Source organism: Takifugu flavidus, chromosome 7 (genome assembly GCF_003711565.1).
Source record: "Takifugu flavidus isolate HTHZ2018 chromosome 7, ASM371156v2, whole genome shotgun sequence".
Classification (NCBI taxonomy): Eukaryota; Metazoa; Chordata; class Actinopteri; order Tetraodontiformes; family Tetraodontidae; genus Takifugu; species Takifugu flavidus.
Genome location: NC_079526.1, coordinates 1,939,390 through 1,953,823, shown reverse-complemented (window position 1 = coordinate 1,953,823; position 14,434 = coordinate 1,939,390). Strand labels below are relative to the sequence as shown.

The 14,434-nt window shown below is 45.3% G+C and overlaps 2 protein-coding genes across 3 annotated transcripts; one reads left to right on the top strand and one right to left on the bottom strand.

Annotated features, from left to right (window-relative positions):
- Positions 1–548: 548 nt before the first annotated feature.
- Positions 549–1,307, top strand: LOC130529048 (uncharacterized; the record flags this gene model as incomplete). Its single annotated transcript, XM_057038945.1, has 1 exon — positions 549–1,307. A coding segment is annotated over one exon (678 nt), but the record flags the coding sequence as incomplete, so codon positions are not given.
- Positions 1,308–2,364: 1,057 nt separating this feature from the next.
- LOC130528375 (sodium/glucose cotransporter 4-like) lies at positions 2,365–12,976 on the bottom strand. 2 transcript variants are annotated; one of them, XM_057037656.1, is made up of 14 exons: positions 11,960–12,972; positions 10,451–10,569; positions 10,136–10,207; positions 9,742–9,846; positions 8,098–8,262; positions 7,898–8,003; positions 7,727–7,807; positions 7,397–7,602; positions 6,572–6,707; positions 6,113–6,220; positions 5,827–5,977; positions 5,383–5,551; positions 3,550–3,765; positions 2,366–2,933 (listed from the first exon to the last, which is right to left on the bottom strand). In XM_057037656.1, exons 1-14 carry the CDS (start codon positions 11,979–11,981, stop codon positions 2,616–2,618), a joined length of 1,974 nt encoding a protein of 657 aa, XP_056893636.1. In that variant the 5' UTR covers positions 11,982–12,972; the 3' UTR covers positions 2,366–2,615. The 2 variants fall into 2 exon arrangements, with proteins under 2 accessions (XP_056893637.1, XP_056893636.1); XM_057037657.1 differs by lacking the exons at positions 9,742–9,846; positions 10,136–10,207; positions 10,451–10,569 and having other exon boundaries at positions 2,365–2,933; positions 11,960–12,976.
- Between the last annotated feature and the right edge of the window lie 1,458 nt (positions 12,977–14,434).

Below are 14,434 nucleotides of genomic sequence, written 5' to 3'. Positions count from 1 at the left end.
TGATGCCCTCTCCCGCCAGTTTCCGGAGGAATTCCCCGGCGCCCCCAGGGACCCTGACACCATCGTTCCCCCGGCCCGGGTCATAGGGGTCATCTCCTGGCCGATCGAGACGGCCGTCGAGCAAGCCCAGAGAGACGAGCCAGATCCTGGGAACGGGCCTCAGGGCCGAATGTTCGTGCCTTCCTCCGTCCGGCCGCAGGTGCTAGAGTGGGGCCACTCCAGTTGTTTCGCCTGCCATCCTGGCGTGCGTCGGACGGCGGAGTTTGTGCAGCGGCGCTTCTGGTGGCCCAACCTCCAAGAGGATGTTCGGGAGTTTGTGGGCGCCTGCACGGTCTGTGCCCGCAGCAAGGCCTCCCATCGCTCGCCAGCAGGCCTTCTGCACCCCCTTCCCGTCCCCAGTCGACCCTGGTCTCACGTAGCCCTGGATTTTGTGACGGGCCTCCCCGTCTCGCAGGGGAACGACACCATCCTGACCATTGTGGACCGCTTCTCCAAGGGGGTCCACTTTGTCGCCCTCCCCAAACTCCCTTCTGCTGCAGAAACACGCTGAACTCCTGGTCTCCCACGTTGTACGTCTCCATGGGATCCCCCTTGACGTGGTCTCTGACCGTGGCCCCCAATTCACTTCTAAGGTGTGGCAGGCCTTCTGCAAGGGGATTGGGGCCACGGTCAGCCTGTCCTCTGGGTACCACCCCCAGTCCAACGGACAAGCCGAACGGGCCAACCAGGCTTTGGAGGCGGCCCTGCGCTGCGTGACCACCAGCAATCCTGCCTCCTGGTCCAAGTTCCTGCCGGGGTGGAATACTCCCTCAACGCCATGGAGAGCTCTGCTACTGGTATGTCCCCCTTTCAATGTTTCCTGGGCTACCAACCCCCTCTGTTCCCCCAGCAGGAGCTGGAGATCGCAGTGCCGTCTACCAGGGCCCATCTCCGCCGATGTAGGCGCATCTGGAAGACTGCCCGCAAAGCCATCTTGCGGGCCACTGAGCAGTCCCGGCGTTCAGCCAACCGGCGAAGGAGGCCGGCCCCTGCTTACCGCCTGGCCAGAAGGTCTGGCTGTTGGCCCGGGACCTGCCCCTCCAGACCTCGCAGACTTCCTCCAGAAAGCTGAACCCCCGCTACATCGGTCCATACACCATCTGCAGCATCGTCAACCCCTCTGCAGTCTGTTTGGATCTCCCTGCCGCCCTCAAGGTTCACCCGGTCTTCCACGTCTCGCTCATTAAACCCTTCTCCACCAGCCCCCTGTCCCCTCCTGCTCCGACTCCACCTCCCCCACAGGTCCTGTCGGACGGAGAGCCGGTGTGGAGCGTAACAAGCTGCTGGCGGTCCACCGACGGGGAAGGGGCTTCCAGTACCTGGTGGATTGGGTGGGTTACGGCCCCGAAGACCGGAGCTGGGTGCCCCCATCCTCTCGCTGACCCCTCCCTCCTCGAAGACTTCTACCGAGAGCACCCGGATGCTCCTGGGCGGTCGTCGGTGCCTCCCGTAAGGGGGGGTACTGTTGTGACTCCTACTCTGGCCCCACCTCCTCCTGGGCAATCAGCTCAACCACCACCACCTGGGCCCTCTCCTGCAGCTGCACCCAATCTGCCCAAACAACTCTGCACCCATAAAAGGCCCCTATGCACTCAGGCCAGTGCTTGATCTTACTGATGTTTTTGGCAACACGTCCCGTGGACCCAGCATCTCTCCAGGCTCCCCAGCGACTCCCTGCGTCTCCCTGCGTCTTCCAGCGACTCCTCTACAACCTTCCTAGCCCCTCTTCCTCTGACCTCTTCCTCTTCCCCTTCCTCGGACGGATTTCTCCTATCCTCTGGACACTTGGACTCCCCCACAGACTCTCGCCCCTGGATCTCGAACTTGGTTCGTCTGCCGCATCACGCACCTATAGTTTGTCTCGGCCTCTCTCATTTAGTTTCTTCCCTCCTGTTTTTTTTGCTTCATTAAACCTTTTGAGTTTACTTTTAATTCCCGTGTCTGTCTGCCTTCTTTGGGGTTCCGCCACACTTGACCGCCAGTCCTCTCGAGCGTAACACCTTCCTTGGATGACCCCATCTTCTTCTTCCAGCCTCCTTTGGTGTTGGTGTGGTCCTTCTTGTCCATTATCTTCTCCAGATGGCCAGGTCCGAAGTCATATTCCTGCCAAGGAACTTATCAACACCAGTAAACTACATTGTCATGTTTTACGATGGGGATCTACCCTTTCCTGTCTGGCTGGCTCCAACTGTCTGACCAGTCTTCAGGTCAAGGAAGGGTCAACTGACTTGCTTATGTGTATTCCTACTAAAGAGTATATAGTATTCCTAACTTCTAAACTAACTAACATAAAACAAAACATATAGTATAACACATGCTAATAAGATAAATGACTAACAAGATAAAATAATATCTTCAAGGCCTCTGTGTGTTTTCAGGAAGCATGGATTGTATATAAATGTATATATATTGCATTTAAAATTGTTTTGATTGTCTAAAACTGAAAATAAGTGAAAAGCATGGAAAACGTTATTTCCAGCATTATTAACATTGTAAGGCCAGCTCAGTACTGTTGTGACCTTGAGCAAGACTCTGACGTGAACAATAGTTCAGAACTGTGAAAGACATAACGCGAATTAGACCCAGTATCCATAGAGAAATACATTGATGGCTAGAAGCAGCAGGGCATTGATGTTGCAGACATTTCTCCAGAGTGGTTTCTCCTGCAGAGAGTTCAGTTCACTGTTTTCCTTCTCTGGGGCAACAGGACCAGAACCTGAGCCGTTCAGACCACAGATGACCAGAACAGCTCTGCGCCAGCAAGGTACTGGTTTCTTGGGTTCCTCAGAATCATTGCTAGGTTCCGGGTCCAGAGCTTCAGGGACTCCGACGTCAATTATAAGGTCAACACGAGGCTCCTGGCTAAATCTGGACCACCAGGTGAGACGGTACAGCTGCAGAGCAAAGACCAGCATCATCATTACCAATATCATCATAATTTTGATTCTTTCAGTTTAAAAATCTATTGTACAACACTTTTGAGTATCTTTAAAGTTGATTGTCCTATTTAAACATGAACGTTACTGAACCTGCCTTTTCACATTTCATACTGATTTTTATTTGCCTCCTTTTGACATTGTATGTTAGACATACAGCTTCTTGACACCTGAGCCAGAGGGGATAAGTTGGATGACTTTATTCTGTTTTGGGAGGTTACATCACGTTGCTATGATCTTATTTACCCACTTTTTCACTTTTCAGGAACATCAAAAGGTTTTGAATTGTCTAGTCAGAAGGTGTGGTTAATCTCAACATTTGTAGTGCGGTAACCAGTGATCAGAACTATCAAGTACTGATACTTCAGCACCTTTAGGGTGTGATAGTGGGATGGTTGTACAATTTTTAAACCATGGACATTCACTCCAATGCTCTGCTCAGGCAAGTATGCTTGTTTTGAGTATTGGTATGCTAGTGTGCTAAATGAATAAAGGCAATGACTTTTGGTAGATTTTATGCATTTGTAAGGTTTAAAAGAAAATGTTAATAGCAAATGTCTGATATGTTCCTTACATGTTCTTCAGCTATTGGTGCTGTGGTCAGGCTGACTGTCACAATCACAATACATGAGATCGAGAAGAGGATCATGGCGAAGTACAGGTAGTGGACACGAGCCAGGACAGCTGGTCGCAGATCATCCTGACCACAGGCAGGATGACTGGTGGAGAACTCCAGAATCATGCGGGTCAGTCCAACAACTAGTCCCACGATGAGACCCCAGAACGCCCCCTAAGACACAGACACATAACATAAACTGCAGATACTTGTATGACAGCAGGTTGTGGAGATTTCTGTCATCCTTGAGCACCAAACCCTGGCAGGACTGCAGAAACTGAAGATTATTTGCTGTAATCATGTTAAAAGAGGTCATTACAGAGCTGCACGTGCATATATACAACATATACACAGACAAGCATACACACATGCATAGAGACACTCACACACATATGCACACACACACAATGTAACCCCTAAAACCAAATACCATAAATTCAGCACTATAAGTCGTTACTTTTTCCCCGGGCTTTGACCAATTCAGCTTATAGAGTGGTGTGGTTTATTTATGGATTTTTAGGACTTACTCAATATCACAGGAACAACTGCTGACAATGCAGCTTTTAAGTTGCAGCTCATCAACAGCTGGTCAGCTTGTTATTTTTTTAACCCACATGTTACACGAATGACATTGTACAGCTTTCTTACTGCCGTGTTTAGTAATTAAACATTTAAAATGAACTTTCTGTGGACCATAAAGAATTCATGTTTCCAAGTGGCCCCCTGCAGGTATGCTCTATCGTGCAGAATTTACAGTAAATAAATAAACCCTCCAACCAGTCAAAATCTTAAAAGGGGAGGGGGGAGGGGCTGTGAGACAGGGACGTGGCCTGTGGTTTCCATTAGCCTTAGAAAGGTGCAAAACCTTATCAGCCCAATGTGAAACAGGGAATGGAAAAAACCTCTGAAATATCATTAAAGGTTTTACATGAGGAATTTTAGATGTTTCATCATAGAAATATGTAGCAGCATTGCGGTGACATACTCCCCTCATACGTGGTCTTTGCCAACATACTGTCTTTGCTGATGTACCGTACTCATCCCGTGTCCTCTTGTCTTCAATAATGTCAATCTTTATTCCAGCCAAGTCTCGCAAGGTAAGATTTCATGAGTATTACGAAGCTTGGAAGGAAATGCATACAAACTACAACTGTGATTAACCGGGATTAAAGAAGATCACCTTTATTTTGCCAAAGCCTGTAATGGAAACCCAGTTTGTGTTCCAGTTGAGGGCCAGAGATTCAGGTGCACAGTTCCCAGGACTCTGGGTCAATATTGGAGCTTACCCCAGAGAAGCTTTATTCACATCTCCATTGATATTTAATGCTCTCAACAACTGCAGAGTTTTCTTGATGACAGATAATAAAAGGTACCCTAGTTGGGACTCCACATCTGTCCTAGATAAATTCAGAGCTCATGCGGGCACAGTGACAGCATGGCAAGGAAGGGTGTGAGTGGTGTTGTCATTTAATCTCACGAATGTTGGACTAAATTATTTGGTCAAAGCAGAGGAGTTTCTGAAGGAATCAGAAGGTTCCTGGATTAATTATGGGTCGACGGGGTCCAAGGGTCCATGCTGCATGTTTGACGTATCAATGTGTATGACTGATTCTGCCAGTTTCTGCCATCACTATGTGAATGGATGAACCACCAAGAGCTCAAAGATCTCTACTAAAGTGCTGCATCAACAAGAAATAAGTGAGGTTCTTGATGCCTCACACATGTTAGAGTAGAAAGTGTAGTGTGTGTTTATATACAGTATGAGGGCACAGAATGTCCAGATTGTCTCACCTGCTCATTTGCACGGGGCCAGAAGATAGCCAAAATAAAGACAGCGGTAACAGGTGGAACTAAAGTACTGGCCACCGACTGGAGGTAATCAAAGAGGTGTCCACTGTTGGATGCCTGGATGACTGGAATCCATAACAGACTAATGGACACCAAGATAACAATGACAGCCCTGAAACAGAGAGAATGGGGTCATTTTATGATGAAACTGAAAGAAAGGCAAAACTTAAAGGAGTGCATTAAGAGACAGATGAAATTTGTCTGACAAGAAAAAAGTTTACAGGAATAAAGTGGAAAAAGGAAGCGGAAAAAAAACATTTCATTGGGAATACATGAAAACCTTCACAAACTGTCAACAGAGGAAAAGTGGATCGTGCAAGGAGAACACATTTTTATCAGTGTAGCTGTGGCCCCCCAGCCATCGAAAGGATAGTTTATTTACCATACCTCCCAACAATCATGAGTTCCATTTCAGAAGCCTTTGGCCTGGCTTTGTGGTAGAGGTCCAGAGTAAACAGAGTTGAGCTGCTGTTGAAGACGGAGGTCAGAGATGACATCAGAGCAGCTAAAATAACTGCTAGCATCAGACCTCGAAGACCTGAGAAGGTTCAAAAAGCAAGAGTAGTTTAAATAGTTATTAGAATAGAATAGAATAGTTATTTTTCTGTGTTTGTGTGTGTGCTTCTGTATGTGTGTGTGCGTGTGGGTGCATGTGTGCACGTGTGCAACTCACCCACAGGCATGAGCTCCACCACCAGTTTCGGATAGGCAATATTGGAGCAGCCAGCTTCAGTTCCACAGATGCTCTTACACACTACTGGATCCACACAAGCTACCTCATCTACACACACACACACACACACACACACACACACACACACACACACACAAATAAAACACAGAAATGCGATTAAAATTCATGAATTTTTTATTTTAATTGATTAACCTTAAAAATCTAGTTATGTTAAAGCCAAAATAAGTTAAAAAAAAAAAAAGTAAAGTGCAACACATTCACCAAGCAGCAGAATAAGTGCTGTGGGAACTTACTAACATGCCAACACTACACATATGTGGGGTTCAAGCTCATTAAAACAACCAACAAAACAATTTTAACATCAATTTAAAAAGGTTGGCAAAAAGTGTGTTGTTTTTTTTAATATCATTGATGAGAACATAAAGTGGGCAAACTTACCTGGAAAGAGTATTCTGCTGATCATGCCTGGCATGGCGACAAAAAAGGTGGGCAATAATTTGAGGTAACCTCCCAAAATACTGCCACCTTTAGCATGAGACAATGATTTGGCTGATAGAGACCTCTGGACTATAACCTACACACACACACACACACACAACACACACACACACACACACACACCACACACCACACACACACCACACACACACACAGTAGTATTAACTCCAGAACCTCATAAACCACAGAAAGTCTCACTCTGAATCTGTTCAGTCATCTTATTGATATCCGATCAAAGAACAAAGAGATTTAGGATGATGTAGGACACGTTGACCTTTTCAGTGTTTCAGACTATATTTGCAATGAAATCATTTGTGTTTTAATGAAGGACATGGTTTGCAGATCAGAAGCAACCAAGAGACAGCAGCATGAAGTTAATGAAGAGATTCAGAGAAATACTGCCAATAAACATGTCAACATCTTAAGCACTAGACAGGGTTTGTGTGCATTGGTTCACAAGCCAAAGTCAAAACAAGCAGCTTTTAAACATCTTTTGATATTATGCACCAGTGTTCAGTCTGGTTTCTGCTGTGATACTGTGATACATTAAATTGCTGTTAAATCTCATATTAATGTTTTGACTTTACTGTGACAAAAACAATTGCTCAAACTACAGAATCAAGGTGTGTTAACACCTCCTTTAAAGACTCAATGAATTGAGTTCAAATAACATCATCTGTCACAGAGCCAGAAGGAGCAAGAAGGAGTCAGAAGGAGCCAGAATGAACCAGTAGGAGCCAGGAGGAGTCAGTGTGAGAGACTTACCTGATCTGTGCACCAGACCCATGTAGCCAGGATAGTGAGGCCAAACACCATACCTGGCCAGGGTAGATCACCTGACACGGGGTCTCTGAACATGTTGAAGGAGTCATTGCGAGGCAGGTGACAGGTGGTGTTGGGAACTGTGACTGAAGGAATCGCTGACATATACTGCTCTACCAGGCCCTCGTACCATCCGATTTTAGAAAATGCTGGACATGATACACAACAGACAGACGTGTCCAGCATCAAAGTCTGGGTGAACAACCAGCAGGGCCACTTGTGTTCAACCTTAACAGCGTGTGATTATTAGTGGCAACATGTAAATCCACTTACATATGAACATTAGTGCTAAGGCTCCTCCAACCATGATGATGGTCTGAAGAGAATCAGTGTAGATCACTGCTGCGATGCCTCCTACAGAGACGTCCACACACACACTGTCAGCACCATTGCTGTCCACACAATATGGTAGTAGGACACATAGCACAAGCATTACACGCTTACCTGTCACAGTATAAGCAGCAGTGATGAGCAGCAGGATGGCGGTGGACAGATAGAGATCCCAGCCCAAGGAGACTTGGATGAAGAGTGCTCCTGAGAAGATATCTGCCTGTGGTCCACAAACACATTCATGTGGACCCTCTGATGCCCTCTCACCTCGTGTTTCCTTGGACCAAGACTCTGAGTGTATGTGCGTGTCTTACAGATAATTTGGTGAAAACGTAGAGGATGAGTGACAAAACCGAAGTGTAGATGCGTATCCTCTGCCCTCCAAAGCGTTTGCCGAGATACTCGGGCATGGTCACCACTCCAGCAGAGATGTAGACAGGTACGAAGAGCCAACCGAGAGCCACGAGCACCCACGTGGCCTGGACAAAGACATTAGGGAAAGTCCTTCAAGTATTTTTCATCAGTTTACAGAGATTTTGGATGTTTCAAGACTTGTGTAGAATATTGAAAAAATTTAAATGTAAAAATGAAATAATCAGTATTAGTTTTTTCTTCCTGATTAACACAACTTTTACAGAGCATGAACATCTTTCACATCAAAGTCTTCAGCTGCTTTCACTTAAAATGTCAAAAGATGAGATGTGATGTGTTGCTTTTGAGATATTTTTGTTCCTTGCTTGGTGAAATTAAATTAAATCAAATTAATGCATTAAATGCTTGACTTCTGTCTTTCTGAGCTGATCCTAAAGATGTTGACGTGTGTCAGACACGTTTGATAATGTCATCAAACTGCGTCGTCACTTGCAGCAACACAAGCCTGTCAGTGGAAACCTGCGTATATTGGTACGGCTGGTATCAGTATCAGAAATAAAGAGCTAGACAATACCAGTATATCGATATTGGTAAAAAATAAAGCCAATATCAAACATTGCTTAAAAGGCTAATATATTTCACACAAATATACAGTGCAATCAGAAACTTTTAAGACGTTTTCCTCCACCTTTGTAATGATACAGTACATCCTTGTACTAAAAAATGCTATCAGTCTAAATTTGAAAAACATCAATCTACAGATTATTTATATTGAAAAGCAAAAGCCAGGACAGCCCTGTTCGTGACTTTTATGGACGGAATTTCTAGGTGCAGTCATGGTGTTGAGGGGGTCCGGTTTGGTGACCTCAGGATCGGGTCTCTGCTCTTTGCAGATGATGTGGTCCTGTTGGCGTCATCAGCCCGTGATCTCTAACTATCACTGGATCGGTTCGCCGCTGCATGTGAAGCGGCTGGGATTAAAATCAGCACCTCCAGATCCGAGGCCATGGTTCTCAACTGGAAAAAGGTGGAGTGCCTTCTCCGGGTCAAGGAATGGATGGATGGAAAAGCAAAACAGTTGGGTTGAGAAAAGACTTTTGTCCCTTTGCTGTGACTCTTCATTGTCTTTGGGAAGTTTCTCCAAGTCCTCCTGTGCTAGGCTCATTTGAATGGACGTGATGGGGGAAGACACCTCTTCAGGCTGCTCCCACTGCAGGAACCTCAGGGAAATATTACTGGCATTTTCTAACATTGTCATATAATCATGTAAAACCTGGGACCACTGATATCACTGTCCTCAGGTTGTGGCAGGAACTCAACCTTTATTCATGGTCTTCATGGCCACTGTTGAAAGAATCTGAATCCAGACGTCCTGTCCTGCTCACTTTGCTCGGACTGCTGCTGCAGTGCTTTCTCGGGGTTTGTTCCTGTCTATAAATCTGACTGTTCCTCACCCGACCTGCTCTTAGCGTAGACTTTTTTTTTCTTTCTATTTGTAGTTAAGCAGGTAACAGAATCTGAGTATAAGTTTAGTTATAGAGGCCAAAACAAAAAAATGAAACCCTCTTCTTGATGAATATGCTTACATTCCATTCATATCCACCGACTGCCAAGCCTCCCATAGCTGCTTGTCCCGCTAGCCCGATAAACAAACTGCTGCCAACGTTGCTGGACATCAGAGAGGCTCCGATCTGCAAACAGAATCGTCTCTATAAAACCCATAAAAAGTCATTCTGTTCTCCACATTATGTGCTACTTATGCTTGGAAATATGCTACCAGCTACACAAATATGTAGACTGTCATGATATCATTTTTTGAAACTCTCTTGTCTCTGGAAGCTGCTGGTAAAGTGAGTTAACTGTTGAACAGCAGCAGTTGGAAGCAGCTCAATACTGTGTGTGTGTTGCCCTTGTCTGCATTCCAGCCATACGCGTCCACAATCATAGTATGCTGATAAAGCAACAAACAACATTTAGTACCGGAAACCAAGTCATTGAACGGCCAGCCAGGAAGTACCCTCCGACAGTGCTGCGACTGGCTCTCCTCGAAGACTACGAGACAGAAGTTGAGAGACAAACAAGGATTTTTCTCCATATATCTACGATTATAATCAGAAACACACCTTCTCTCACTATTTCATGCACTATGTCAACTGTTTAACTAACTAAATAGTACAATTCAAAAACGTTGATTATGCAATGTGGTACTAACGAAAATGTTCCCAAAGGCATCTGCTGCTGAGACACAGTATTAAAACTGTTGCTTTGTGTGGATAAAAGACTTCCAGGTCTCACCCAAATCCCGACCACAATGACGGTTATGAAGTAGACGACAATCACGGCGATGTCAGCAGGTTCTAGGGCCAAATTTGAGTGGTGGGCTGCAGCAGTGGTGGCGCCACCAGCGCTGGAAGCTGCAACACACACAGGGAAATCCAAAATGTTGTTGCTGTCACGTCTCTGCAGGCAGGCGGCCCAGTCAAGAGGACACACCCGGCACCAGTGGAGATACTGGGAGAGTGGGATCATGCTTGGAGTTTTCAGTGAGGTCAGTGCAGACAGGACAAAGAGAAATAAGAGCAACCTATCTGGCCTCACAGAAGCTACAGGCCCTAAAGTCCCCCCAAAATACCTTATCTATCAATAATATGCCATCTAAAAGATCTTAATGAGTCTCTTTATACATGTGGCCACATGGTCAAATCATCAGAGGCTCATTCGTAAGTCCTGCTCTGGCTCTGTGGCTCATGATTGGATTGTTTTTATATTTCATGTGAAGCACAAGTGCTGCTGTCCACCACAAGAGGCGCCATACCGATTATTTACATATCGAGAAGAGCAGGAATAGTCTCCATTTGTGAAAGGGTGTTTAAAAGGTGCACCTCAAGCATGCAGAACTGTCACCATCTTAAAACATGAAGCCAGTAAAGTGACCAACTGGTCGAGTCAAGAGTTTAGTGTAATAATCTATTGTGATTGATTCTTCTTAGTCATTATTTACTTTGTTTATGTTGTGTTCTTGTTGTCATAAGCTTAATATCAATGTGGTTTTCATCACTATAACAGTTATGACTGAAAAATATGTTATATACTAAAACATATTTTAAAATATTGCCACCACAGCCTGTCGGTGTAACATAGGACAACACAGTTTTGCGTGTACAGTATATTGGTGTATATACAGTATGCAGCTGTACTGTAGATTAAGCTAGTAGAAGTTTTGTCATTGCTGCAGGAAACGTGCTGAGGAACTGGTCAAACTGGAGAGGTGAGTGGTGTTGCCATGAGGTGTGAGGAAGTGCTCCTGTCAACAACACTTTTGATCTGTTGTTTTCACAAAATAATCTGCTTATTACTGTTTAAAAAAAGGGGGACATATTGCGATTTCCTCTCTGAGTTCCCGTTTCAAGCAGAATGACTGTGGGAGCCAGAGGGAGACGGACAGACGGAGCCATGGGTGATGACTGCAGACTGTCGGTGATCTCCATGAGCATCGTAATCTTCTCATGCGTCTGTGATCACAGCAACAAAGGTCCCCTCTCCTCCTGCCAACATGTCCCCCAGTGCTGCAGAGTGCAGTAATGACAGCTTGTGAATGTGCACGTGAACTCGTGCACTGAAAATTGCAAAGAAAAGGGGGAAATCTCTCACTTTTATTGCTGCCTTTTGAAAAGTCCACCGAGAGTGTCCGACAGCATAATAAAAACAAGCCTGCTGAATTCCATCTGAATTCCAGAATATCTGCCAGTAAGATCACGAAAAATCTAGAACGAGTTCATTTAATAAGCAGGAAAACTGTCAAACCTGTTGTTGCACTTGTAGACATGATAATTCCAGATTCATGGATCCAGATGTCGCTTCTTCAAACTTCTCTTCTGATTTGTCAGGTGGTCAAAACTAATCCAACCTTTAATCTGTGAAGAGGAAGGCTTCTCTTCTCCTCCCTCACAGATGTAGGATGTATATTTGTCTTCGGCTCGTCTTCCTAATGACAGCCTTGTGCCGACAGGTCTGACTGAATGTTCTGATGAAATATGCAGTATGTAATTTTTATGGAGCTGCCAGACACTCCCATTTGATTCGGGTCCCAAATAAATAAAAAGTTTTGCTGATTAACTCTTGGAGGTATGAAAAGTGTATTCCTCCACTGCAGTCTGAGCTCCGGAATCAGCTCCTCTGGCCTCACGCTCCTGCTTTTTACTGGTATTCATGTCAGAACTTATTTAAGCAGCCATGTGTCCTCCCAGCTCCAGTTCAGTCAGTAAATTCCCCGCATTACTCACATCAAATGCTATCAGTCTAAATTTGAAAAACATCAATCTACAGATTATTTATATTGAAAAGCAAAAGCCAGTTCGTGACTTTTATGGACAGAATTTCTAGGTGCCGTCATGGTGTTGAGGGGGTCCGGTTTGGTGACCTCAGGATCGGGTCTCTGCTCTTTGCAGATGATGTGGTCCTGTTGGCGTCATCGGCCCGTGACCTCTAACGATCACTGGATCGCAACTGTTGTTGCACTTGTAGACATGATAATTCCAGATTCATGGATCCAGATGTCGCTTCTTCAAACTTCTCTTCTGATTAGTCAGCTGGTCAAAAGGAACTAATCCAGCCTTTAATCTGTGAAGAGGAAGGCTTCTCTTCTCCTCCCTCACAGATGTAGGATGCATATTTGTCTTCGGCTCATCTTCCTAATGACAGCCTTGTGCCGACAGGTCTGACTGAATGTTCTGATGAAACATGCATTATGTCAATTTTATGGAGCTGCCAGACACTCCCATTTGATTCTGGTCCCAAATAAAGTTTTGCTGATTAACTCTTGGCGGTATGAAAAAAATAAGTGTATTCCTCCACTGCAGTCTAAGCTCCGGAATCAGCTCCTCTGGCCTCACGCTCCTGCTTTTTACTGGTATTCATGTCAGACCTTATTTAAGCAGCCACGTGTCCTCCCAGCTCCAGTTCAGTCAGTAAATTCCCCGCAGTACTCACATCAAATCACCATCGGTCATCAAATAGCAATTCCTCTACACGATTAATCCAAAACCACTCTACAAGGATTACACCCATTCACACATCAATCTCATCTACTGCAAATTAACTCTGATTCAGACACACAGAATCACCAGAATCAGCAAATTGGATGAGTGAATCAGATAACTATGTGATATCGATCAATGATGGATCACCATCACCTAGCCAAACTCCCAGAGCCCTAGCAGGCCCCAGAAGTCACCAAGTTTGAACCCGTGGCTGTCAGGAAGTTCTATAATTCCCTGGGCTGTATCGTGAACACTGGTAGTGACACTAGTGGTTGCGTCAGAGATGTAGGAACCTTCCAGGTTCCTCCCTGTGCTCCCTGTGAGGAGATGTAGGGCCATACGGTTCTGTAGAGCTACAGTCTCCCCCACCTGCAGTTCTTTACAGCCACAAAGTTACGACTCGAAGCATTAAGATTCTCCAGAACCTTAAAAGAGCCTGAAATTTCAGCACAGAAGAATTATCACACCAGCTATTGGTTGAAATTGGGAGATTCCCCTCCTGCTTCTCTCCTTAGGGCCGTGCAGCCAGGCTAACTCTGTTAGATAGCAAAAACCCTGCAGAACACAATCTAACAAACAGCTCTAGGCTTTATTTCGCCAGACCAAATACACTCTGGGAGCGGGGCCTCAAGGCTAGAGCCCGCTTCCAGAAAACAAAGAACCATTGTGCAAGGAATTCATCTGTACAGGAGGTAGAGAGCGCATATAACATTCCCTCAACAGTGTCTGCTCTGTTGACAAGGCAGAAGAACAAGTCTGAATATTCATCTGTGAACTTACAACCCTTTTGGATATGAGCCATGGACACACCACTAGCAGGTCAACACAGAGGTGGTGTTGGGCTGTGATTGGGTTAGGGTGGGTGCTCACAGGAAATCTAGAACAGAAACACAGGAGACTCCGCTGACCTGTCTGGTAGCACCAAGAACCATTCTGATGAGATATTTGTACTGAGAGGTACAAGGTGTAAGATAGGTGGTCGATAACTGGCTGGCCATGTAGGGCAGCAGCCAGTCTGTCTGTCTTTAGCTATCCCAAACAGAGAATGCTAACCTTGGATACAACAGAATTCGCTAACTTGTCCTTTTAGCACTGCTTTGACTATGAAGAATTTAAAACAAGATTTGGTCACCGATAGATTTGAAGCTTCTCCAGGACAGTAGATGAGAGTAAAGGTCAGTCAAGGACAATTTACCGTGAGCCTCTAAACTGGTGTCAGAATTGTTGTTAAAGAGGAGTT